The sequence below is a fragment of the Salvelinus fontinalis genome, chromosome 19 (genome assembly GCF_029448725.1).
Source record: "Salvelinus fontinalis isolate EN_2023a chromosome 19, ASM2944872v1, whole genome shotgun sequence".
Classification (NCBI taxonomy): domain Eukaryota; kingdom Metazoa; phylum Chordata; class Actinopteri; order Salmoniformes; family Salmonidae; genus Salvelinus; species Salvelinus fontinalis.
In genome coordinates this window covers 3,789,667-3,817,306 of record NC_074683.1, presented here as the reverse complement: position 1 = coordinate 3,817,306, position 27,640 = coordinate 3,789,667, and the positions used below count along the sequence as shown (strand labels likewise).

General features: G+C 44.9%; 1 protein-coding gene across 11 annotated transcripts in view; it reads left to right on the top strand.

The window, feature by feature from the left end:
* Nucleotides 1–27,640, top strand: part of tns1b (tensin 1b) — a 268,646-nt gene that overhangs the window by 234,619 nt on the left and 6,387 nt on the right. For 8 of the 11 annotated variants that reach the window (XM_055870385.1, XM_055870379.1, XM_055870387.1 and 5 more), the window contains 15 exons: nt 1,237–2,901; nt 7,617–7,810; nt 7,959–8,097; nt 11,612–11,713; nt 14,106–14,132; nt 14,994–15,171; nt 15,994–17,216; nt 19,376–19,462; nt 20,808–20,936; nt 22,625–22,720; nt 25,260–25,337; nt 25,457–25,528; nt 25,672–25,698; nt 26,413–26,581; nt 26,823–26,891. In XM_055870385.1, the coding sequence (XP_055726360.1) occupies nt 1,237–2,901; nt 7,617–7,810; nt 7,959–8,097; nt 11,612–11,713; nt 14,106–14,132; nt 14,994–15,171; nt 15,994–17,216; nt 19,376–19,462; nt 20,808–20,936; nt 22,625–22,720; nt 25,260–25,337; nt 25,457–25,528; nt 25,672–25,698; nt 26,413–26,581; nt 26,823–26,891 (4,255 nt within the window). The remainder of the gene's footprint in view (nt 1–1,236; nt 2,902–7,616; nt 7,811–7,958; nt 8,098–11,611; nt 11,714–14,105; nt 14,133–14,993; nt 15,172–15,993; nt 17,217–19,375; nt 19,463–20,807; nt 20,937–22,624; nt 22,721–25,259; nt 25,338–25,456; nt 25,529–25,671; nt 25,699–26,412; nt 26,582–26,822; nt 26,892–27,640) is intronic. The other 3 variants (XM_055870386.1, XM_055870384.1, XM_055870383.1) reach the window with 3 other exon arrangements.

Here is a 27,640-nt window from a genome sequence, read left to right as displayed (position 1 = left end):
TGTGAATCTTTGTATAGCACTGTTGGCGTTGTGGTTCCCAATGTGAGCTTGCATGGCAGGGCAGTTTAAATGTCATGCTGCATAGAGCCAGCTGCTGTGGGCATTGTGAAGAGCAGTTTGCCACTGGTAGTTTTAGGTGGTCATCCCCTTCACTGATGTATTGTGACAGGACCTGACCATAAGGAATCAATGGGAATAGTGTAGGGCGTGAGTGTGTGTATGTGTGTGTGTGCATTGCGTGCATTTATGCACGTACAGTATGTGTTTGTCCACATTTGCACAATAGTGAATGGCGTACGTGTGATTTAGAGTTGTGTGTCTTTCTCTGTGTTTTTTGTCTGTGGTAGGAAATGTTTTGCTTCTATTCCTAGGGGGCAGGAAAGGCCTTCAGGGCTTACTTACTTAGTGAGGCAGTTTTTCCACGATGACTCAGTGCTTCTGGATGGGGCTCCCTCTACCTCTTGGGAGGTCCCCTGGACAGGGGGTGGGGCTGCCCTGTGTGTGTGTGCATGTGTGTGTGTGTGCATGTGTGCGTAAGTGAATGTTTAAGTGTAGTTAAGTGTAGTTGTGTGTTCCAGGATGATGTACCAATGATCCATTGCTTTTCTCTGAGCTCATTCTGTAAAATACCTCAATCATCAGCATACAGTCAGGCCAGTTTTTTCCATCAGAACCGGGTGATATGCATTAACATAGATAATACATAACATACTCTGTATACAAACACAAACTAATTTCCAATGCGTTTCAGGTGGCGGTGATTGGCTTGAGAAAGTGCAAGCCAGGCTTCTGTGATTTCATCCTATTTTCCACAGCGCATGCCACAGCCCCATTCTCATTTCCTGTCAGAGAGAGGCTGGTAAAATAGGCAGAAGTGTGCCAGTATTCAGTTTAACTGTGGCTGTTTTGGCATCGCCTGCACACTGACAAATTACACTTTCCCCACCTACTTCTCTTTTGTCCCTTCCATGCTCTTTCCCTTTCTCTCTTTCTCAATTATACTGGATTTAGTTGCGTTATCGGTATTGCAGGTCTGTGTTGCTGAAAAGTAATGATATTCGCTATACCAAATGTCCACAAACCTTTGAATGATATACATTGAATGATGCCATTTTTGTGTGTACTGGCTCTTCATCTTGATTCACATTAATTGAATGATGATCATTGTACATAATATACTGTACAGTGTTATTTCCCTCTTTGTAAATACCCTCTTCCGTCTCTTTCTCTCTCCAGACGTCATACACACACAGGGCCCTCTCGACGGCAGCCTCTACGCTAAAGTTCGCAAGAAGGAGTCCATCGAGGGCTCGGTCACTGCCAACGGCCTATCGCCTGCCGCCACCGAACACGTCCTACCTGCCGTCGACCAGGTCCTTCCCGCGGTCGACCAAGCCCTGTCGGTGAGCAGCGACTCTGGCAACTCCACCGCCTCTATCAAGACTGACCGCACCGATGAGCCAGCCCCGGCAGCAGCAGCGCAAGTCCCCCAAGCAGCCCTCCCAGTGAGCCAGCCACCAGCGACCCAGGAAAAGGTCCCAGATTCGGGCACGGTCCCGGCCATCCAGCCCATCAGTCCCCAGGAGAAGCAGGAGCTGGAGCAGCTGCTCAGCGGCCTGCAGGGCCCCATGCACCGCCAGGGCTACATGTCCTCCCCATCAGGTGGCGGGACAAGTATAGGACTAGGAGGAGAAGGAGTTGGAGGAGGAATACTTCACCTGGTGCCGGCCCAAGTTCACGTGAACGGCCACAACAGCAGAATGGACAGGGAAACGGATATTCTGGATGACGAGGTGGCACTGCCTACCAGCCAGGAGGGCAACAGCATGGATAGCCTGGGCACCCTGTCGTCCCTGGAAGGGAGAGCTACACCGGCAGACCTCTACTATCAGGCTGAGACGGTCATCAATGGGCAGGACGAGGTCCCCTATCTGGAGAGGAGCATCCCCCCGGAAAATGCTGTCATCAATGTCGCCATACGTTCACAGGATGTGGCCGCTCATGTTCCCGTCACATTGGTGCGAAGCCTCTCCTCAGCTCAGGACGGGACAGGCGAGTTCATCCCCCCGGCGAGCGATTACATTTTCAGCCAAAACGGGAACCTGTATCGCTCGCAGTCGTTCGGTGCAGAGCAGAAACCTCTCCCCAGAGCACCAGCACGTACCACCAGTAGTCGTGATGCCGTCCAACGGGGGCTCAACGTGTGGCAGCAATATGGCGTCCCAGAGGAGCCGGTGATGGACGGCGTCCATTTTGGCCCTTTTCCATCCTCCATGCCTCTACAGAGCCACCACAGCTTGCCACAGTTCCCCCACCACCAGACTGCCTCGCAGCAGGAGATTGAGCAGTCCATTGAGGCCCTCAACCTGCTGATGCTAGACCTGGACCCAGGCTGTCCTTTGGGGCAGGTGCCCAAGTCCCAGAGCGCTCCGCCGGGGGATAATGTGGTGGTGGTGACCATGCAACCGTCCTTCTCCCAGACCCAGGCCAGACCCTCCTACCAGGCCGACTCAGCTATCTCGGGAAGCCATGCTCCCCGCCTTGCGAAGGTCCCGCTGAGTTCCTCCCCCATCCAGCCGTCCACGTCACCAGAGCACTCTGCCGTCCAGAGACCCACAGCCATCTACCAGCCCGGTCCCACTATAGTCTCCGTCCCTGGCTTCCTCACGGAACCTTCCAGCCAAGGGGAAGCCTGGACCAGCTCTCCCACCCAGGTCCCCACTGCCATTGGCCAGCTGCAGCTGAAGCCCATTAACACGTACCCCCCCAGCACAATGTCCTCGTCCCTGTCCCCAGAGCTCCAGCAGAGTCTAAGTGCCATCTCCTCATCGCCCCAGCTGAGAGATGCCGAGCCTGATGAAGTATTCAACGTGGAGGGCTTAGTAGCCCAGCGCGTGGCAGGTAAGACTGCAGATCTCATGTGTTGTCATTGGCATATAGGTGTGATTTAATATACAAAGGAAACAGGAAGGTTATACTCAAGTCGAGGATACATTAGGATGTTAAAAAAGAAACAAAAAACTGTAATGAATATGTATGAAGTTCAAACAGAGAACATCTTGATAGTTTTCTCCTAAAACAGAGAATTTATTACATTTTCTTTCCTAAACGTAGTTTTTTAACAGTTTGTTTACTGCACAAACAGATGAACAGCCCACACAGACACCATCTCTCAGTACAACATGGAACTGTAAAACCCCCGGAGTAACAAATGTAATCCTCAGAAAATCCGTTGTGAGCCTAGCTTGACTTTTCCTGGCTCAAAGCTCTGCCCTTTTGTTGGGCTGCGTTGGCGTTGATATGAGCCCTGTGAGGTCACAATGAAGCCATTATACACACAGTGCCTCAGCTCGAGGATCCCCCGTAAGACCCTGCACTGCACTGCATTAAGCACTGAGGCTTCCCAGAACTGACTGCTCCCAAGATGGAGGACACACCTACTAGTACATATGGCGCATTGCCTAAAGCATCTAGCACCCTGGTAAAATAATGTTGTTTTTCATGTAAATAGTGCTAAGAGAACTAAGCCTTTGTCCAATAGGATGATGGCTTGTTATGTGAAGCTAGAAGGACTTTACAGGGCAAATGGCTCTTAATAAGGTCACACAAAAAAAATGTATGACTAGTGATGCAAAAGTATGCCAACAAGCACAAATTGACAAGGTTACGCTGTCAGTGAGATCATGAAACCATTTTAATGCACTTCTTCGGCATGTGTATTGGTGGCCAACCCTTTTCCTGGAGAACAACCCATTTACCTTTCAAATCAAGCCTGCGTCAACCTGCAGTACCATATATACTGAGAAGCAGTTATGCCATATGACAAGCTTTCCAAACTGCACAATTTCAGTGAATCTTATCTTGTGACAGTCTGCTCATCAGCTATGAGCTGTCTCCAATGGAGGAAGTTCGCTGGCTTAACCAAACACACACTCCATCCTGCACACAGGTCCGCAGTGTGGACACCTGTCAGAAATCAAAGAGTAGTGGTACAGAATCACATTGCCAAGCTGTGAAGGGACATCTCTGAAAACAAGTCCAAGAAAGATACTCTCACAGTAATGGTTATATGCATCGTCTTGGTTCTGAAATGACTTTCAGTGAAACACCATTATGGCCAGACAGCGGAATTGCTGTTATAGTGATTTTATAGACAAATAATTTAAAATATAACTTTAAATAAAGTGCATTTAAAAATGCAAAGCACTTTACACTCAAACAACAACATAAAGGAAATAAAAGAAAAACAAGCAGGAAGAATAATAAGCAGGAATAATATAAGCGAGCAGGGAGATCCTTCTGTCCTTGTTAGTTACTTGTCACACAACCACTTTGCTTCTCTCACGGCAACTGATAGTAGACTTTCCTTATCACATCTTGTGGTTGTCAGGAGATACTAACCCACTTTGTCCACATGTACAGGCAGCTGTCCACGGAAACATATGTGACATGTCCACTTGGTTCTTATTTCTGATATTTCTTAGTCATTTTTATCATAGATGTTTGACATTTCCATTGTTCTGTAAGCGATTATGATTTACATTTTTTGTTTTCATAAACTAGCAAATAACGTATTTTCTTCTGTGGACGATCTCATTATCTCTCTCCCTATTCATCATTCTCTCCATCTTCATCCTCCTCCTCCTCTTTCTCCTGCCGACTCCAATCATGCCCCTACTCTACCTACCCAGAGTACTCAGCCAGAATGCGAGGCCAGTCTGAGCACCGTCGCTCCCTCTCCCTCTCTGGTTCGTTCCCCTCCTTCTCTCCTTCCCTGTTTCCCCTGTCACTGACTCCTCTTCAAAACTAACCTTTCTGAGTATCTATCCATGGCGCTGCCTGCCAGTTTGAGTTTGCTGTTTGCATTTGTTGCTTCCTGTTTATTCCCTTTCTTTCCATTTCTATCTTACTCTCTTTCTTTCTCATTATCTATCTATTTTTTTCTGTCTCTCTTGCTCTCTTTTTCTCACTCACTCCCTCTGGCTGTCTCTCTCGCTATGTCATAGAACAAACAATGTCCTCTAATGTCCAGTTTTTCCAATACACCGTCCTTCATCTGTGATTGATGGAGAGGACAGTTTGACATTTATTTTTTAAGGTTAAGGAATCGACCCAACCGAAAAATTGCATTTGGGTTAATGTTTAAGTTTTACAAGAACGAGATGAGGAAGCACAAAGATGGCTCTGTGCGGACTCACAGCGGAGTGTATGTCACAAGATATTGTTTGCCAAAGCCAGGGAACAATGCCCAAGGCCAGAGGCACTGGCCTCTTTCAAGGCTGCTCTTTTCCCCTTTCTGTTTTTAACATTATCATCGCAGACAAAGGGCACTAAATCTAGGGGGAAGATTGCCTTTTTGAAATATTCTGAAGGCCTTATCTGTCCGTTGGGAGAGATAGACTAGGACGCAGACTGTATTGTTCTGTCAGGAGCCTGGAATGATGTCCAGACTGCAGTACTGCACTGTACTCCCAAAAGCCAGAGTAATCCTTGAAGTCCAAGGACTGTAATGAATGACTACAATGACATTCATTCTATTAACATGGCTTCACTTCTTACAACTCAGGCCTTGGAGCAAAGATGGAGCATGAGTAGACCGGACATTCCCGGTGTAGATAGTTTAGAATGGGGTCAGACCTGGTCTACTGGAAGAAAAACACTCTATTTGGGTATTTATATACATACGTAGATCTGTTTCCAATCTATTCAGTACATTTCTTTGAAGGGAATTCCGATGAATTTCACCCCAGATAACCCTTCCGCACCATAAAATAGTCCCTCACTGGAGCGATGGATGGAGATGAAGAGAGCGATAGCCCCTTCCTTATACAATGTCCTATAGTATGTAAAACAAAATATATATATTTGTGTTTATATGCTTGAAAAACGGGGGGGGAAACAAAACAATTCCCCAGATATGTCAGTCCAGGGAATCTCTGCTGTAACAGCTGGTAGCTATTAGCCATCGCCAGGGCAACGATACAGTGTTTGACAGGCTCCGCCATAGAGCAGTGCATCCTGGGTCCATCTGTTTTGCGGTATCCCAGGCCCATTGCTATTCACGTGCCAGCGCTTAGGATTTATCAAACAATGCCCCTCTTCGATCCACAAATCAAAATAGAGCCCAGCCTAGACATGTGACATGACTGAAGTAGCGCCATTGGAGGCAAATCAAGAACGTAAAAAGATGGGCATATGAATGGCATGTGTGCAGGTTTTACCTATTAGGCCTATACTTGGATCTTGTCATGGTACTGTTTTGTTATGCTGTAAATTAGGATCCAACAAAGCACACTTAGTGACCACTAGATTTCTGTTGATATACAGTATATACACTGTTGTGCACTAGACAGACAGGAAGTTAGTTAACCTCTTAGAAGACTGCTCTCCTTTAATACCACTTTTTCCCTCCAAAACCTCTCTGTAGTTTTTACGTTCAGTTTAAGGGTTGTGGAATATGGATATGCTTCATCACAGTCATGGATATTATTTGGAGTAAACACATAAGGCATGTCTGACTCTTGTGTGACCAAAGAGGCCATCTCCATTCTGACAGTAACTATTAGCCTCTTAGCATTAGCATGCAGCTGAGGGAAACTATCTCTAACTCGCCCCCCAGGTTTATCCTGCCAAAAGAGACTGAGCTAGGGCTCGTAAATATTTTTCACTGTTACCATAACGTTCGGCTCTCGAACTAGGGTGTGTTTGCATGCTTTTCCATCTTTGGGAGGGTATGTCAGAACTTCAGCCCTGGAGAATCCATGAATCAGATGAATAGTTTGTTTTTGCAGACAGTCAGCGCTAGCTACAGAGTACATTGCATAAAACCTGCATGAAAAAGCAAAAAATAAGTGTTTATGCACAATTTTCAATGACCCTCAAAGAGAATAATCTTTACCTTAAAATTGAAAAACCTAGGGTAAAACTTAAACATATTTTTAAGAAAGGCTGGCTTCGATACAAAACCAATGTGTAGTTTGCTTACATTAACCCACAGTCTCTGACTACCAATGAACAAAAACAAGTTTCCATGCAGTAACTAACACATTAAGATAAGATCTTACGCAAATCCTTTTTGTTTTACACTGGCAGTGGCAGCTCCCTCTCTTTCCCTCCAAACCAACTCATTGTAATGAGCTTACTGCGCCTTTTGAGGTTCATCCAAAACATTAGCTACCGCCACAGAGTATTACTCAGATAACAAAAATTACAAATTTAGACTGTTTCACTGATGTACCTGCGAGTTCCTGATAATCTAGTGGCAATCAACAAGAACATTGATCCCTAGGGTTCCCCTCCGAACAATCCAGAGCTCTTATAAACAGTCTCTGATTTTAATGAGAAAAGTTCTGGTTAGAGTGTTCAACATCAAGTAGCATGTTGAAAGGTCAGCTTTGCCATTTCTTACTGTTCACTTTTGAACACTTTGTGACTGTTTCCTTATTCTGATGTTTATGTGGATTAAAGGCTGTGCAAGACATTGCTGGTTTGAAGTGAAAAGTTGTGTTTCAAAGAGCATGATACTAATACATGATACAGCATGATATATATATATATATATATATTTTTACAAAACACTGTTCTGACAAAATGTGACCCCTGTATGATCTGGACAGGTGTCCAGTCCCATGGGATGTCATTGGACGAGACATTGGCCCTGCCCCGTCACCGCACCACCAGCGAAGGACAATGCCACAATGGCCACGATGAAAACTTCTCTTACGAACCCCCAGTCCGCTCCCCCATTCGCTGTGTCTCGCCGGAGTTCGTCAACACCTTAAATCTGAATCCTGGGGGGCGGCCCAAAGAGGTAGAATGTTCTGCCCACAGCCTCAACCTTCTCTAGTGTGTCTCACATAGGATGATATATGATTAGGATGACCATAATGAATACTAATATATTTGGTGTGTATGCGTGTGCGTGAATGTGTGTGTTTCCTTGTCCTCTCTTCCATCAGAGACACATGCACAGCTACAGAGAGGCCTTTGAGGAGTTGGAAGGTGGCCCAGTCAGCCCCACGCCCACTGTTGGTGGTGAGGTGTTCCCCCAAACCCCTGCCTTCCCCGTCTCGCCGCAAACCCCTTACTTCAACCTGTGTAAGTCTCCCCTCTGACTGGCTGTAGGCGCTGTGGAACTCAGGGGAATATAGGCTTTTACCATAGAACATTTTTAAATACATTTATCCAAGAAGGGAGTAGGATGTTATTTCTAGGAATAATTAACCAGGAGTTACATTACCATGTGACTTGATCAGGAAAACCTCAACAGTTTAATTCTCTAGGATATTATAGGACATGAGAATAGCATGTTTTATTCAGGCATGTACAGGTTCAGAGTGTAGAAACTATACAACTGATATGATGGTCAATAACGTCAGGGTGGCATTAGTCTAGCTCTGTCTGGTTGGTTTTAATTCTTGGACCATAACATTTTTCTTCTTCTTCTTCTTCTTCTCAAAAAAAATCATAGACTACATCTCCTAATCCCGAGTATTCGACCCCATTTAGATGTAGGGCAATAAACTATATTTCCCACATGACAAAATCCATTTCAACCCCATTCAGACAGATTTGTAAGAAGTCAGGATAGATTCTAATAACTGCAGAGGCCACACTGTCTGAGAGGCCACACTGTTTGCAATTGTGCTCATAGAAAAGCCTGAGTCATCCTATCAGACAAGAATCACACTTCTCTCCTGCCTTCCAGGCAGTAATTCAGTGGGTTTAGAGAATGTGCTGCCATCCACAGATCGACATATCCTGGGATCCCACCAGTCTTCTGATGCATTTAGTAGGCAGGTATTTCATATGAAATGGGCACTGTCTAATTTTTTGATTTTATTCGGTGCCTATCTTCCACATTCATTTGGGTTAAGGCATTGAGCTGGATCTACACACAAACAATAGCGTGAGTTGTGGTTTCAAGCTCTTGACAAATTATGGAGTGAACTATCCCTTCAAATACCATGTCAGTTGCCAGCTCTACTAGTTACCTCATCTCCCCCTGGGCAAAGCCCTAAAAACACCCCATAAAAAGCCCATTGCATTTTTACCGCCCTCAAAGGTGTTACACCCCCCCCCCCCCCCACCCCCCCAAAAAAACTCCATGCGAAGCGGGAATGCAGTGAGTACTTATTTTTCCTGGCTAAACCATGACGATTTATGATATCTCTGTCCATGTAAGAAGATTCTAGTCAGGTATGCATCCACTTACATGCATCTACCAGCATTTAGGGATCTACTAGTAGTATGCTACTACTCAAGTATGCATCCCACTTTCAATATGCTTCAACTTTATTTTACACTTAATGTCTTGAATAGAAACTGAAACAGATATTAGATAGACTGGTGGGGCCCTGGGTATGTCTGTCCCTGTCTATCTCTGCCGTTCTAGCCCCTAACCCTAACCATTACTGCGAGACAGGAGGCGGTGTTGGTTTGCTCTCTATGGAGCTAGTGGTGTCGTTGAATGTTGCCCTGCAAGCTTGGTCCTGTATCAGTTTGGAATCATCACTCCCATTGGTAATGTTACAATTCGGGGTATGGAGAGCTGATGGACCAGCGCTTAGGGTTACCCAGATCCTCATCACCGGCACATCCACGGACCCCTCTCAGCTCTAGACCTTTAGAGTGTCCTCCCACGATACGCATTTGCCCAACACGATCCACCACATTGTAAGGCATTTAGGTTGCCACACAGAACAAAGAATTGATTGGGATTCTTTGGTAAGTGGAGGATGATGCACGTCCCTAGTCCCACTGTTGACCACATTGGCCCAGGATCAGCGACCCTGAAGTGACCTACAGCTCTCCCCTTCTGCCTATCATAGCCAACCCCCCCCCCCCCCCCCCCCCCGCACGGCTTGACCCAGCATGCCTCTGGAGAGCAGTACCTCTTAAGACAAGAGAGTCATCCTATCAGACAACCCCTTCTAGACTGGAGATCCACACTAGATTACTCATATAAAGGAAACACACTTATTCACCCATGCTCATTCACACACACACACACACACACACACACACACACACACACACACACACACACACACACACACACACACACACACACACACACACACACACACACACACACACACACACACACACACACACACACACACACACACACACACACACACATGCGCATATACAAATATTTCAAAATAACTAAGCCTCACTCTCCTAAGGTACTGCTCTCCATGTGACTGTTGTCATGTGTGTATTCCTTTTAACATCACTCTGTTGTTTTGCTACGCACCGACTTCTCCCAAGCATCTTTATTTGTTAAGCCATATAAGGCTTGTCTTTTATACAGATGTCAGTGAGTTACTGTTGTTATTTACATTTGTGTGCATGGCGCAACTTTGCTTACATCCTGACATGTTTGTTGTGACCGTGTCGCTCAGAGGCTGGTCACAGTGTGATACGTCACCTGCATGGTCCTCCCACAGAGCATGAGGCATGGACACACCCCTCCCACATCTAGCTGTGTCCGTCATGATATCACCCATGTTGTCGTGTGTCACTGTGTCACATTCTGTTGTTATGATGTCTTGACAGCTCAGCATCTGTATGTACCATATGTATACACACACATTTGGCTTCCGGACCCAGATTAAGCCTAGTTCTGGACAAAAAATAACTTTCAAACAATATTCTCAGTTGAGCATGTTTTTTCTTCTAGGACTAGTGTTATTCTAGGTCCCAGAAAACATTCCTTAATGTTTCCATGCTACACATGTCAGTCAGTCCTATTTATGAGGCATAGAACATGTGCAGCAATGAACAACCTGTCTTGGAATTCAGGAATTAAAAAATTGCCCTATCAAGTGAATACATGTAACGGTAACTAACACACAGTTGAACATTGCGCTGTTCCGTACAATTTACCTTATTTTACCGCCCCAAAAACATAATACTTCCAGGTCAACTGTAATATGAATACCATTGTAAAGCACAATTTATCCCCTTTCCAGCAAAATCAATGACGAGACCTCCATGCTGCCCGTCTCTGCATGATTGAAGAATGCAATGCGTTCCGTCGGGTCTTTTTAAAAATGGCGGGTGGGGAAGCGAAACCTACTGCATGATAGTGAAAGGGGGAGATATGTTGTGTGGGGAGACTGCTTTTGTCACCCGATTTGTCCAACTTATCACCTCTAAAATGTAAATAAAAGACTATAGCTAGAGAAGGGCTACACCTGGTGGAAAGAGGCTGTACGACACAGAATGAGTTCCAAATGCGTGCCGTACGTTACGTAGTGACGCGTCAGAGGGATCTGTTTTTTGTTAGTCTTTTCTCGAATTCTATTTGTCCATTCCCATGAAAATCAATGCTGAATCGAAAATTAGTTCACACCCCAGATTTTGATGCCAATACATTTGCTACAGTCCCATTAGTTTTCATTGCAGCCTCGTTTGAATGCTGCGGTGGCGAAAATTTGTACGGAATGGGGTTAGTCACCGTTACATACCTTACATAGACCCAAACCAGCAAACACACACACACATACACAGTTACAACATGAACAGCACAGGTATTTGCTGTTAAGACTGTTGTAGTGAAGCATGCTAAATGCTAAGTCATGTTGTGCTCTTTTCCTGCTAGGCCAAGCTCGTTCCCCTCCAGGCCTGATGAAGACCCCTCTCTCTGCCCTGGGCCTCAAACCCCACAACCCAGCCGAGATCCACCTCAACCAGAGTGGCTCAGGTGAGCTAGCACTACTTTGCCTGTTAGCCATTGTGCTTCATTCATGGGCTTGAAGAGCCTGTAAGCATAGCATAATGTCGCCTCTAGCATGTTAGCATAATCTTACAGCGCTATGTTCACTTCATCTAGTTAGTATATTGTATGTAAACTTTGTGTAAATTTGTTTAGCAGACGCTTTATCCAAAGCATTTATAAGAATAATGTTTTTTTCTGATAACATTGTGCAACATCTCATTTGAAAATCATGGGCATTAATATGGAATTGGTCCCCCCTTTGCTGCTATAACAGCTACCTGTCTTCTGGGAAGGCTTTCCACTAGATGTTGGTACATTGCTGCGGGTGCTTTGCTTACATTCAGCCACAAACTTTAGTGAGGTCGAGCACTGATGTTGGGGTGGGAGGTAGCCTAGTGGTTAGAGTGTTGAGCCAGTAAACGAAAGGTTGCTGGATCGATTCCCTGAGCTGACAAGGTAAAAGAATTATGTCGTTCTGCCCCTGAACAAGGCAGTTAACCCACTGTTCCCCGGTAGGCAGTCATTGTAAATAAGAATTTGTTCTTAACTGACTTGCATAGTTAAATAAAGTTTAATAAAGTCAGGGTTTTGTGCAGGCCAGACAAGTTTTTCCAGTGCTTTGTGCTTGGGGGCGTTGTCATGCTGAAACAGGAAAGGGACTTCCCCAAACTGTTGCCACAAAGTTGGAAGCACAGAATCATCTAGCCTGAATCACCAAATTCAAATCTGCCTCTGTAGCAACGTCAGCACAAGAACTGTTCGTCGGGAGCTTCATGAAATGGGCTTCCATGGCCGAGCCGCCACACACAAGCCTAAGATCACCATGTGCAATGCCAAGTGTCGGCTGGAGTGGTGTAAACCTTGCAGCCATTAGACTCTGTAGTAGTGGGAACGGGTTCTCTAGAGTGATGAATCACGCTTCACCATCTGGCAGTCCGACGGACAAATCTGTCTTTTGGGGGATGCCAGGAAAAAATGACTCCTCCTCTATGCTTTGGGGCAGGTAGCGTTCTCCTGGCATCCTCCGTTGCTTCCAGTGGCAGTTTGGATCTCAGTAGGTAGTGTTGCAACCGAGGACAGATTATTTTTATGCGCTACGCACTTCAGCACTCGGCGGTCCCGTTCTCTGAGCTTGTGTGGTCTACCACTTCGCGGCTGAGACGTTGTTGCTCCTAGACGTTTCCACTTCACAATAACAGCACTTACATTTGATCGGGGCAGCTCTAGCAGGATAGAAATTTGATGAACTGACTTGTTGAAAAGGTGGCATCCTATGTCGGTGCCATGTTGAAAGTCACTGAGCTCTTCAGTAAGGCCATTCTACTGCCAATGTTTGGCTATGGAGATTGCATGTGTGGCTGAAATAGCTGAATACACTAATTTGAAGATGTGTCCACATCCTTTTGTATATATAGTGCAGCATAGTGCTAAAATGTAAGCATAGCATCTACTAGCATAGTGCTACACCCTTGAGGCCTCAACAATTGTTAGCATAGGGCTAAATCCAGAGAGTGTGGCTAGCTAGCACCATTCCCTTGAGGGCTAGAAAGGCTAGCATAGCAACCTAGCTTTAGCTTGAGACACCTTTTCTGTGAAACAGTTCACCAGTGAGATCACCAGTGCTTGTAAATTGAGCAGTGTTTTTGTATCATATGTGGTTATATTGGGGTTGATTTTGGTGACCTAGGAATGTGAATGAAAGCTTGATTTATGGCTCACCTTCATAGGGTTGCATGTTAATCTAGTCTTCAAAGCGACGAGTCCCATATTTACACAGCCGACAGGCTAAATGTGAGAGAGCCCCCAGAAATATAATTTCAACAAATGACTCCTTTGAACATGCACTCTTTTTTATTGTCTCCTCTAAGCCTTTATGGAGTGTTTGGTTCTAGCGGATGCAGGAGCAATAATATCTCGTTACTGGATGAGGTGCTTGGGCTCTCGGAGTGATGTTTGACTTGGCTCATGAAATGTGTACCCCACTGCTCAGTAGTTCCTTCTGCGCTGACTATTCCAGCGCTGACACACACACACACACACACACACACACACACACACACACACACACACACACACACACACACACACACACACACACACACACACACACACACATCTGTAGTTAAACTACAGATGCTTGAATATAACTTTGGCTAATTTTCTTCCCTCTCTACAATCTATCACACATCATACTTTGTCTTCTAACTTTCTCCCATGAACCTCTTTTCTTCCCCTCCCTTCTCTGGCTACCTTACACTACTTCTCATCCTCTTCCTCCCTTCTCATTCCTTTCTTCCCTCCCTTTATCTCTCTCTTCTTGTTCTTGACTCCTTGTTTCACTTTCTTTCTTTGAATTCCGTCCGTCACGGCGCCTCAGACGCTGAACATAGTGAGGACGAGGAAGGTAAGAACATCGCCCAATCATCAAGCATTTTTTAACTTCCCCAGAGAACCCTTGTCATAGACGACCGCAGAGCCTCACTCTTCTTCCCATCTTCTCCCATCCAACTGTCCTCCACCCATTTCAGGTGTTACTTCACAATTGAGACTTCACAATTCCTTACAGCGATGCACTTTTTCTCAATTTCTTTGTTCCATATTGTGTTTGCTCATCGCTGTTATGGTCACCATCCCTCTTGTTCCATTCAGTCACTGTATGTGCCATGGAGTCATTATTGTGGGCAATACTGTTCCCTCCAGAAGATTCTAGTCTAGCGTGGGTTTCAGATCTAGCAGACTGTGCTTTTGATAGGCTCTTGTGGACATCATTGGAATGTCGAGGGGGCAATAGAACATGTCTCTGAGTACATACAAGCAGGTCTGTTTGACTGACACACTGTTGACAAGCTCCTGATGGGGAAACGGTGAAGATGCTGCAGTTTGGTTGATGGGCTGCAGCTGATGACTTGAATATGATGATTTCAATGAAGGAGGAATCATTTAACGACAGCCTAAAGCCCATTGTTGCTTCGTAGGTTCTCTGGACTGCTAAAATCTTAACTCTGTAGTCCCATTTGTAGGAGTTTAAATATTATATTAAAGATAGAGTGTATACCCAGAGTACAGTAAATCCTGATATCCAAACAACTCACTAATACTGAATTCAGTGAAGAAAACAAATTTCATAGTTTATGGCATGTTCACAAGAACAGAATTGTCACTGTTTAGGGGGAAAGTGCAGCTATCCTGTGAAGACAACTTCACCTTCACGACAGTACACACTGAAATTAAATCACACTTAATGGCCAAGTCTGTATCTCTTCAGAGCCGCGGAGCTACGTGGAGTCGGTGGCCAGATCAGCGGTGGCCGGCGGGGGACCACCAGGGTCACCTGTGACCCTCACCCCTCCAGGAGAGATCTTGGCCAGACAGACGACCACTGACCCTGCCCCGACCCTCAACCTCCCACTGTCTAGCAGCAGCCCAATCCACAGCTCAGAGGGGTGAGTACGAAGCAAACAACATTAATACAACACTCAATTAATACATACACTCAATACATACACTCAAATACATAGACACAGACAGTGACTCACGTGGCACTGGCTTGCTATATAACGCAGGCAGACAGGCAACGAGGCATTCCGTTACTGTTTGATTGAATGTTAGAATGGGCAAAACAAGTGACCTAAGCGACTTTGAGTGTGGTATGATCATTGGTGCCAGGTGCACCGGTTCCAGTATCTCAGAAACGGCCGGCCTCCTGGGCTTTTCACTCACGGCAGTGTCTAGGGTTTACCGAGAATGGTGCGACAAACAAAAAACATCCAGTCGGCAGCAGTCCTGTGGGCAAAAACCGCTCGATGATGAGTTCGAAGCAGATTGGCAAGAACCGTGCAAGCTAACAGGCGTGCCACAAACAAGCAAATGATTACGCAGTACAACAGTGGTGCGCAGAATGGCACCTCGGAATTCAGCAGACGACCACACCAAGTTCCACTCCTTTCAGCTAAAAACAAGATGAAGCCACTCCAGTGGGCTCGCGATCACCAAAACTGGACTATTAAGGGGTGGAAAAACATACATACCGAACCGTACTTCATGGGTGTACCTAATAAATTGGTCAATGAGTGTATATTAAATGACATTAAACATACACTGGTTACACTACATGACATTGGTAAGGAACCAGTATTCCTGAAATATACTGCATGTTTACAGATAGCAAGGGATCCATAGGTGTTAATACTGCATTTCGTTAATTCTACTGTGGTTGTCTTTCCATACACTGTGTTTGAGTGTCTCTATCTCTCTTTCTCCCTCAGAGAGCACCAATTGGCTGACAGCAGTGCAAACATCCCCTCACAAGCGGCCAGTGACTCCGGCTTCCGTTCCCAGCCTTCTGAGGGCGCGTCCCCCACCCCCACTCCCACCTCCGTCGCTAATCCCAAGCCCTACCTCCAGGCCCTGGGAACCCCATCTCCCTTCCTTCAAGCACAGGGTACCCCTACCTCCTCCTACCTGAGCTCCAACTCCCCCACCCTGTCCTACCTGTGCTCCCCCACCACCACGCCCTCCTACCTAGGTCCCAGTGGCCTCATGGGGAGCTACATCTCCACCGACCCCAGCCCTCCCCAGGCCCAGCTGGAGGTAGCCCCCCGGGAAACCTACAGCTCTTTGGCTGTCCACCCTTCACCAGGATCAGGAAGTCTCCACACACTGCATCACGACTCCAACAGTCCCTCTCTCCAACATCGGCACCAGCCCACCAATCATGGCAGCCCTGTCATGGGCCACCAGCCCTCTCCTGCCAATGGCTTTGTGGAGTTTGGGATCCCTGGGATGGTAATGGCGGGAAGTCCCGTGTTGGGCCGCCACCACTATAACCCGTGTGTGTCCAAGGGGACACAGTCCAGCCCAGTGCTGAGTCGACAGCCCTCCATGTCCCAGAGGAGCCCTGTCCTGAGCCGACAACCATCCCTGACGCAGGCCTCCCAGGGCAGCCCCGTGCTCAGCCGCCAGCCCTCCCTCACCTACAGCCAGCCTATCCAGAGCAGTATCCAGAGCAGTCCGTTGCTGAGTCGACAGCCGTCCCTCACCCACCAGCAGGGCAGTGGTAATAGTCCGGTGCTGGACCACCACCCGTCCCTCGGCCAGATGTCACAACGCAGTCCGAGTCTGGACCGACACCCTATGTTGCATAGTAGCGGCTACACCACCCCGGACGAGAGGCACGGCACCCTGTCCCGACAGAGCAGCTCCTCAGGATACCACCCACCATCCACGCCCTCCTTCCCCCTCTCCCCTGCAGGCTACCTGGACGGGGGGATGATGATGGGGCTAAGGCAGGGCAGCCCGGCCCCCCTGGCGCAGGCTCAGCCCCAGCTGCCAGAGAAGAGGCGCATGTCGAGTGGGGAGAGGCCCAACGGGGGGCTCTCTTACGGGACGCTGAACGGGAAAATGTCCTCACCTATGTCGAGTGGAGGGAGCACACCCAGCACCAGCTACTTTCAAACACTGCCAGACTTCTCCAAGTTTAACATGTCTGGTAAGACCACCTTGACAACCCTCTTAAAACTTAGATACTACTGTAGCAAAGAGCACCCCAACTAGCACTGACATCCCCAGCGAAATAGGAAGTGAAGTTTCAGTGTATTCTCAAGGATGATACAGTGCCCTCCGTAATTATTGGAACAGTAAGGCATTTGTTTCTTCTTTTGACTCTATACTCCAAAAGGTTGGATTTGAAATCATAAAATGACTATGAGGTTAAAGTGCAGACTGACAGCTTTCATTTGAGGGTATTTTCATCCATATTGGGTTAACCATTTAGAAATTACAGCACTTTTTGCACATAGTCCCCCCAAAAGTATTGGGACAAATTCACTTACAGTACCAGTCAAAAGTTTGGACACACTTACTCATTCCAGGGTTTTTATATATTTGTACTATTTTCTACATTGTAGAATAATAGTGAAGACATCAAAATTATGAAACAATACATATGGAATCATGTAGTAACCAAAAAAGTGTTAAACAAATCAAAATATATTTGAGATTCTTCAATTCTTCAAAAGTCCAACCTGACAAACCTTAACAAAGCTGTGTACTACTCCCTTCACAGAACAGCGCAAACTGGCGTCTGTTTCTCAAACTTTCTCAAACACTCTAATGTACTTGTCCTCTTGCTCAGTTGTGCACCGGGGCCTCCCATTCCTCTTTCTATTCTGGTTAGAGCCAGTTTGCGCTGTTCTGTGAAGGGAGTAGTACACAGCTTTGTTCGAGATCTTCAGTTTCTTGGCAATTTCTCGCATGGAATAGCCTTCATTTCTCAGAACAAGAATAGACTGTCGAGTTTCAGAAGCGAGTCTTTGTTTCTGGCCATTTTGAGCCTGTAATCGAACCCACAAATGCTGATGCTCCAGATACTCAACTAGCCTAAAGAAGGCCAGTTTTATTGCTTCTTTAATCAGCACACCGTTTTCAGCTGTGCTAACATAACTGCAAAGGGGTTTTCTAATGATCAATTAGCCTTTTAAAATGATAAACTTGGATTAGCTAACACAATGTGCCATTGGAACACAGGAGTGATGGTTGCTGATAATGTGCCTCTGTACGTCTACGTAGATATTCCATAAAAGAATCTGCCGTTTCCAGCTACAATAGCCATTTACAACATTAACAATGTTTTCACTGTATTTCTGATCAATTTGTTGTTATTTTAATGGACAAAAAATGTGCTTTTCTTTCAAAAACAAGGACATTTCTAAGTGACCACAAACTTTTGAACGGTAGTGTATATAAATTTTTTACAAATACATTGCTTATGAAACTTATTCAAACCGCAAATGGGTATATTCTTTGCCAGTACATATGTAACAATGCATACCTTAACTGTAATTGCACTAGTACCTAACTATATAAGTTGAATGTAAATACATCTGTTTTCATACACACATTTTTCTGTGAAAGCAGACGAAGTGAGTAGAGCCAGCAAAGTATAGTGAAGTAAAGTGAATGCGGTCATACTCGCATGGTTTTAGCTGAGCAGGCGGTTTATAAGTTGGACACACTTACTTTCTCCGTAAACACATTGCAGAGCAGATGAAGGAATGAATGCATCTCCCAGGCAGCCCAGCCAGTCCCAGATGCTAGGTTCAGATAGAATTGGCATCAGGCCCAGAGCCTTGGTTGGCAGCCATTTCTGCATCTGCAGTGGTTTCAAAGCTCCATTCTGGGTTATACTGAGTATACTGGGAGAAGAGTTAAAACAGCAACTACTAATATGGTTACAGATACAGATACTGGCGTGTTTGCGAGGGTTGACACTAGGAGCTAACTCGCTAATAGCGCAGATTCGCTTATCTCTACACAATAAGGAGCTGTTAATGTACTTTTTGGAAGTCCAGTTGATATGTAGATTAGATTATCTTGGTCAGGATGACCCTCATGAAGCATCACTGCTGCTGTCTTCGTCCAGTTCTTTCTTGAAAAATTTATTTTTATCTCAAGAGTCAAACCTGGTTAAATAAAGGTAAAAATAAATAAATTAGACTATTGAGACTTTGGACTTGATTCAATGTAATGTGACATGCAGCATTTACGAAGTATCATATAAACATACCTCTTTTTACATGGTGAAATGGCTAAATGATTTTGGTTAAATCTACACATGGTTTCAACACAAGTCGTTCTTTCTTCTCTTAGACGGGAGTCCCGAGACCAGGCTGAATGTAAAGTTTGTTCAGGACACTTCCAAGTTCTGGTACAAGCCTGACATCTCCCGTGAACAAGGTAATTGTGCCTCTTGTCATAGAGGGAAGAGATTAAAGGTAACACGTACAGTAGGTTTTATGATAATTCGGTTTTCCAAGAAAATGCGAAGAAATTAGAGAATTAAGTAGTAACTGCTGTGTAATGTTATGTACTACACTCTTAGAAAAAAAGGTTCCGAAAGGGTTCTTCAGCTGTCCCCATATGAGAACCCTTTTTGGTTCCAGGTAGAACCCTTTTTGGTTTCAGGTAGAACTATTTTGGGTTCCATGTAGAACCCTCTGTGGAAAGGGTTCTACCTGGAACCGAAACGGTTTTACTTGGAACTTAAACGGGTTCTTCAAAGGGTTATCCTATTGGGGACAGCCAAAGAACTCTTTTAGGTTCTATATAGCAACTTTTTTTCTAAGAGTGTAGTTACTAGCTTGTCACAGAACAGTTACCTTAGTTATCCCATTAGTTATCCCATTAGCTAGCATAAGACCTATCTAAGGTAAAATGTGGCTGAGAATGTTATTTATTTAGTAACCAGGAGAGTTAGGATGTGTGTCTGATGTAAACCCTTTTGGATTCTTCTGACACATCCTCTCCACACACAGATGTCCTAAATGACCCTATTCTGTTCTCTTCTGCTGTATGTTTCACTGTGAGGTCACTGCTGTTGGCCCCCACATCTGCTTCTGCTCACACTCTCATTGGATTAGATCATCTGGGATGGAACGTCTGCTAAATGAATAAAATGTCAATGGAGATAGCCTTAAACACAAGCACATGCTCCGCTGCGATGACATCACACATTCAGATGCACGCGCACACACACACGCACACACACACCATATGTACTCCATTAATCTAAGTGGCTAGGGAACATATGCATGTACTGTATATCTATCTTACTTACAGAGTCTATGAAATGTCATATTTGGACATATAGGGATACATAGAATTGCATGTTAGAGATGCAATACATGTTGTTTTGTTGAACAAGACAACAGTTAATAACTCTCCCCTGTAGTTACATTGAAATATGGGATCACAAAAGGTCTTCCTTCCTTCCTTTCCAAGGAAAGTTTCCTCCTCATCCCCTTCCGACTCCCCCTCCCTCTCCCCATCTTCCATGTCTATCCTACCTATCCCTTTATTTCTCCTCGTCCTTCAATCCTCCCCGTTTCACCTCTTCAGAATAATTGTTCACACCCTCCCTCTCTCCCCCAAAGACCTCACCTTGCCTCTTCCTTTCCCTTGTTTATTCTCCTCTCTGTGTTATATCCAAAGGAGTGTATGATCTGGCAATACTTTCTTACTTTCCCCTGAGGGGATAAATAAAGTGTTATTTTATTGAATCATGTATTATTGTGTATTGCAGCCATCAGCCTGCTGAGAGAGAGAGAGCCCGGGGCCTTTGTCATTCGGGACAGTCACTCCTTCCGAGGGGCCTATGGCCTGGCCATGAAAGTGGCCTCTCCTCCTCCCACTGTACAGCAGACCAAGAAAGGTACTTCCAAGTTTCCCACTTGTTATGAACACATGACTGTGATATGTGGTTGTCTCTCCTAGCTGTTTTAAGATGAATGCACTAACTTTAAATAGCTCTGGATAAGAGCGTCTGCTAAACTACTCAAACGTAAAATGTACTGGATCACCAACTGGGCTCCAGCTTTCATACCTGTAATTGCTGATGGAAAATTATATTAGCCCTCTACACCTCTGTGATGTTGTGTCATCTTGTGGCCCTACATTTAAGGAGACACACACACACACACACACATACAAGCACACACACAGTCCACAGTGAAATCATACAAAGAACAACCACATTTTGTATGACGTTCACCTACTCTCACGTATTAATTCAATCAATCAACAAACTCTGAAGTGGATCATGTGTTTTTGAGGGGCCCGATGAAAGCATATCGTTACTCCAGCAGAGTCTGGCTGTACAGTCGATCAGCACTACTAAACATATACCCTGGGTCTTAATACTGTCATTAAGGTATGAGGTGCCTGTGATGTTTCCAATAACACCTAGAAGAGCAGGGATAACTGGGAGTGGATTGGAATGTCTCCTCTACACACGTCTGCCTGTGCGCGCGCGCACACACACACACACACACACACACACACACACACACACACACACACACACACACACACACACACACACACACACACACACACACACACACACACACACACACACACACACAAACATAATGGTTCTTAATAGTACCAGATAGGGGTTCTTTGGCTTGTAACCATAGCAGAACCCTTTTTGGTGCTATATAGAACACTTTTTTTAAGGTTCTGTAAAGAACCATGCTCATAAGGTTCTAAATGGAACCAGTATGGTGCTATAAATAACCCTTCGTAAGGTTCTATAAAGAACAATTTAAAAAGGTTATATATAGCACAAAAAAAGGGTTCTGCTATAGTTACAGCTATATAGAACCCTTTTATGGTTCTTTATAGAACCTTTATGGAGAATGGAACATCTCTCAATCTGAAAAGTTTGTTTTAGATACTTTTGAAGAACCATACAGAGTTTTATATTCTGGTCAGCCATATTATATTGTTAAAATTCCATAGGTGTTATTGTGTTAATTTACACGTTGAATCAAGTGAGCTACTGTACCTCTGAAAGGAGAGAATTGAGCACCACTGACTGATTTAGTGAACCTTCTCAATTGACACAACTGTTCTCAGTCCTTCGCCAGACACCATCACTGGCCATAATGTTTAATAACATAACACAACACATTAGATAAACTGGAATGACACTTTCACTCACGGTTGCACAAAAAAGGGCTCAGCGCAAACCACGCCCCAAAATATTGTGTGTGCACACAAAGGGAGGAGAATGTTCTAGGTCAACACTGTGCACGCACGGACACACAAACACACGAAGGGAGGAGAATGTTGTCAGCACAGTTTATTTTTCTGCCAAGAGGCCAATCTTAACTAGCCACTTAGCTCATCCTAGAACATTCCATTAAAAATCATATTTTAGTCTCTGTTTTGGCCTGTTGTCAGGTGGAGTAAAGAAAGAAGTCATTACCTATATAAAAACATATAACATATAATACCTCCATATTTGAGGTGATGTCTACATACCATAAATGGGCTCACCGGTGTGTTGTTCTTTTGTTTTCCCTATATTGTTTTGCCCTTCGGGGGGCCCTGTAGCTGGTGACAACACTAATGAGCTGGTGAGGCACTTCCTGATTGAGACAAGTCCTAAGGGAGTGAAGCTGAAGGGATGTCCCAACGAACCTTACTTTGGTGAGTCACCTTTAACCCCTACACACACATATATGCATGCGCATAGCTGCAGTAAGTAGTTTGGGGGTGGGGGTGGGGGTGCTGTGATTTATTTTGTTGATGAGGGGTGCTGACATTTTTGGAGGGCCAGCACTACAGACAGCTATATGGGTCTGCTAATACAGGTATAGTAAAGGCCCAGTGCACTATATTTGTGAACAAAATAATTTTTTCCAAAAATATGTTAAAAAAAAAAATCCTATCTTTCAAGGGGTGCTCCAGCACCCTCAGAACCCCTATTACCCGTGGCTATGTGCACACTCACACAGAGGGAAAAGAGGAGAGCATTGGAGGAGGAGATCCAAGGTTCTTCTTCTGCACTGATATTCTCCCCCAATACTCTCCTCGCTTCACTCTGACGTTTTGAGAGGCAAGTGGGGAGAGGACAGAGGGATTAAAGAACATTGACAAAATCTTTTTTTCAGACCTATCAGAACCGGTCCTTCTGACAACAACATGGCTTGTTTCTCAGATTGTGTAACGGGGGAGGAGTGAGCTCCAGACATGAGTTTCATGATGTGGTTGGGGTGACTAAGTCTTACTCTTGGCTGTGTTGGTCTAATGACTCTGATCCCCTCTGTGCTCCCCGTGTCCCAGCCTTTGAAAGAGTATCCGTTCTCCCAGCCCGTCATGTGTAATCCTAATTATAGTATGGGATCAGTTAAAGTCATTTAGTATGGTTCAAATGTACCCCCCTCTAATTTAATCCGCAGACCACATTGTGTGTGTGTGTGTGTGTGTGTGTGTGTGTGTGTGTGTGTGTGTGTGTGTGTGTTTGCATGTGTACAGTGGTGTGTACAGTGGTGAAAAAATACTACTTGAGTAAAAGTCTAAAAGTATTTGGCTTTAAGTATACTTAAGTATCAAAAGTAAATGGAATTGATAAATGTACTTAAGTATCAAAAGTGAAAGTATAAAAGTATTTTTTTTTTAAGTATAAAGGAACAAGGCTTTTCCTCCCCCCATCCTTCGGGTGCAAAAGGATGATAGTAAGATCAAAAAAAGTATGATAACATAGGGCTGGGTGGCTTACGTAAGCTGCAAAGCATGCGGCTACAGGAGCCTTGTGTAAGATCATCATGAAGGTGCGGGGGAGCCTAGCTAGCTCCAGACCAGGGTTCAAATACCATTTCAAATCTTTCAAATACGTTTTCATTTGCTTTAGCCTGCCTGCAGTGCCAGTTGTTTCAAATAGCATTTGAACCCAGAGCTGGTAGCTAGCTACCTTCCCTCCCACATCTGAGCTGTTGTTAAATGAAGGCAATTTTCACAGTGTCAAATCTAGATATGAAATACTGTATGCATGTGTGTGTTAGACTCCTCTTACTGAGAACCACAGGGAGATGGCTACTGGCCCAAGCACACATTTAGAGATGACTTAACAAGTCAGCCAGCATCAGTCTAAAAATGGGCCTCTTGAAGGAACCTTATCCTCTGGATTACTTATTGAATTTGTCGTAGCGTTTGCTGTCAAATAATGTGAAGACTGTATATTATCAACAAAATTCAACGTAATTCAACGAATCACAGAATGGTAATTAACTAGGAGGTTAATGAAAAATGTTGTTTATAGAGTTCCAATTTCCCGAATATAATTCTTCAGATATTTTCATATCTTATCGATTACAGTCACTTATTAATGTATTATTACCTCACCAGTCATATTCTGAGTGTCGCAAAACATTGGATATCTGCGCAAACCCTAGCAACTCTACCATTGGTTACTGACATGATACACTGAAAGTCCCTAGTGGGATAAGCCGATATGACGGCTTGGTAGACAAAGAGAGGATTCACTGTAATACAGTTGATAACTACACTATGCTAACTATGCTAATGCTTTTAACATGAACAGCCGCTCAAAGGGGCCGCGTCGTGACAAATTATTTTCTTAAGGGAGGGATGTGGGGTTAAATTAGACACTGGTGCTGATTTTTGACTGTAACACAAGTGTTACAATATACACCCTGATGTTATACTAAGGAAATAGTGTTTCCATAGCTAGGGCTGAGTGAGGACTTGTGAAGAGCATAATCAACAACCTCTGCACAATTAAAACAGTTGCTTTGTGGGAAGGTGTTAAACGTCGAAGGCGTAAACTCATGTTTACAATTAGCGATTGTTACCTGTATGTAAATGCCACCTGAAATGCCCCAACAGCCTTTCGTTGGCACCAAGTCAGAGCAGGTCCACTGAGGCCATGGCCCAGTGAGTCCCAGGAGTTAATAACACAAAAGTCTGAGGCTTTTTGGTAAAACACTGGGGTAAATCCATAATGGAAATGCACCATGGGTGTGTGAGTGTGGGAATGGGGTGAGTGAAAGTGTTGCTATGGGGTGTGTGTGAGTGTGGGAATGGGGTACGTGTGAAAGTGTGGGTCCAGGGTGTGTGATCAGGGTGTGTGATCTACATGTCTGGATCAGGATATGTAATCTCTATAGAATCTTTGTCCTGTTGTCACGACTAATACTAATCTCTCTTTGTGTTGTTGTCTCTCTAGGATGTCTGTCGGCTCTGGTGTACCAGCACGCCATGACTCCACAAGCCCTGCCCTGTAAACTGGTCATTCCTACCAGAGGTGAGGCCAGGAGTGTGTGTGTGCGTGCGTGCGTGTATTCTTGAATGGATATGTACATGGATACATACAACAATGTGGTGTGAGGAATTTCTGCAGAATCTGCTTCTGCTGCGTTTCAGATATCCACGAGGATGTGCCGGATATTGCCACACCAACCAACCCGGCAGCTGAACTCCTCAAACAAGGAGCCGGTAAGAAGCAATATCTCAGTCAGCAGTTTTGCTGAGCATTACGTAACAGAAAGATCATCTAAATGACTTTATTTGTTGTGACATTCTCTGAACCATTCCACTGTTCTCCCCCCACTGGTGACATCACCTCTGTGTCACTATAGGGCAGAGGGCCACTGCTGACTCCCATGGTAAACCCTGTGTCCTTTCGTTTGAATTTGTCTTCCTGATATGTGACTGTTGGTCCCTGACTGCTGCATTCTAGCCCAGATCCCTGATGTCTACCTCAGAAGTCTGTGCATGAGTGTGCGTGAGTGTGTGTGGGCGCGCGCGTGTGTTTGTCTCTTTCTCCATCTAATAGACAACAACAATGCACCTGTCCAGCTTTCTGCCTGATATGTTTTCTGTCCGATGTCTTTTTTTCCAGCCTTGTCCCAGAATGCATGTGCCGTCCTTAGAGCAATGGAAATGTGTTGCATGGAAATACAGATGACTCTTTTTTTGGAATATCTGCTGAGATGCAGAACTATAAACCCACTAATACCAATGTGATATATGTCTTGTCTCCATGTATGAAATTATTCCATTAACTGCATTGAAGACTGTCAAGAATGTACTGTATTGCTTTTTTGCATTAAACTGCTGTGCTACATAGTATACACTGATGAATGGAGATTTGTAATAGATTCTATCATGTTTCTCTGATCATAAGCATACATGATAAATCCTATAAATTAAACAATTGTAAACTATTGATCATGTCACTTCACATCAGAAAACAATACAACAAAACCCATATCTGTTGTAGCATTGAAGAACCAGACAGCCCATGGCATCACTTCTTGCCTCTTTCCAGTGTGAAATGCACTGTGTTGATTGGCTACACCTCTCTCTTCTTTTCCCAGCATGCAATGTGCTGTACATCAACTCGGTGGACATGGAGTCTCTGACGGGACCTCAGGCCGTCGCCAAGGCCATCTCGGAGACGGTGGCTGCCGTGTCCCCACCCACCGCAACCATCGTGCACTTCAAGGTGTCGGCCCAAGGCATCACCCTGACCGACAACCAGAGGAAGTGAGTAGGATGCACGGGCATTTGTGTATGAAATAGAGAATTACCACAAGACTGTATATTGAATTTGTAATTCTGCCCAACAATAAAACATATTTGAAACTGACTTCCAGGATAAGCTCACTCTGACCGAGGGTTACAATTAATGCCTCTGTTCAATCCAACTTGCGTTGTAGTAACTAGTTACGCAGTAGCCTATGAATTGCTATATTGCAATGTGCTGAAACATATTTTTTTCCTACAGGCTTTTCTTCCGGCGCCACTACCCCATCAACACTGTCACATTTTGTGATATCGACCCTCAGGAGAGAAAGTGAGTCCACAAAGTGACAATGCCCTCGAAGACGGTGTTTGGAGGATATATTGGCATGGGTGTTGTTCGTCTCGGGCCGGCAAACCGTGCCAATATATCTTCCAAACACTGGCTTGGATGGCATTATTGTAACGATGCGTAGAGTGATGGGTGTGGAGTCAGGTGCAGAGAGCAGAGGATTCGGAAAAACACTTTATTCCGTACAATAACCGTGCACAAAGAGGGTGACGCCGAACACATGCGTAAACACTCCAAAATAATGTACTCCACAGGCACATACGCTGTACAGCGGACAATCCAAAAACAGAGACACTCCTATACCAAAATACAGCAAAACAATCCCGCACGAACACAGGCGGGCTAACTAAACTTAAATAACCCCAACCCAAAAACCCCAAACAAGGAACAGGTGAAACCAATTAGACCCAACAAAACGAAAAGGGAAAAAGGGATCGGTAGCAGCTAGTAGACCGGTGACGACGACCGCCGAGCGCCACCCGAACGGGAAGGGGAGTCACCTTCGGTGATATTCGTGACAATTATCACTTTTATACAACAGGTTACCAACATATTCAAGTAATGATTGACATATTTTCTTTAAAAACGTTGTTTTAATGAATTTATTCATACTATTTCATCCATCCACAGATAGTCCCGACACACATCTATGGTTGCTACCCAAGCCGGATGGTCGAATGACCCAGTCGTTCAGTCTATTTGTTCTGTATCTATGGACGAGACCCAGTCGT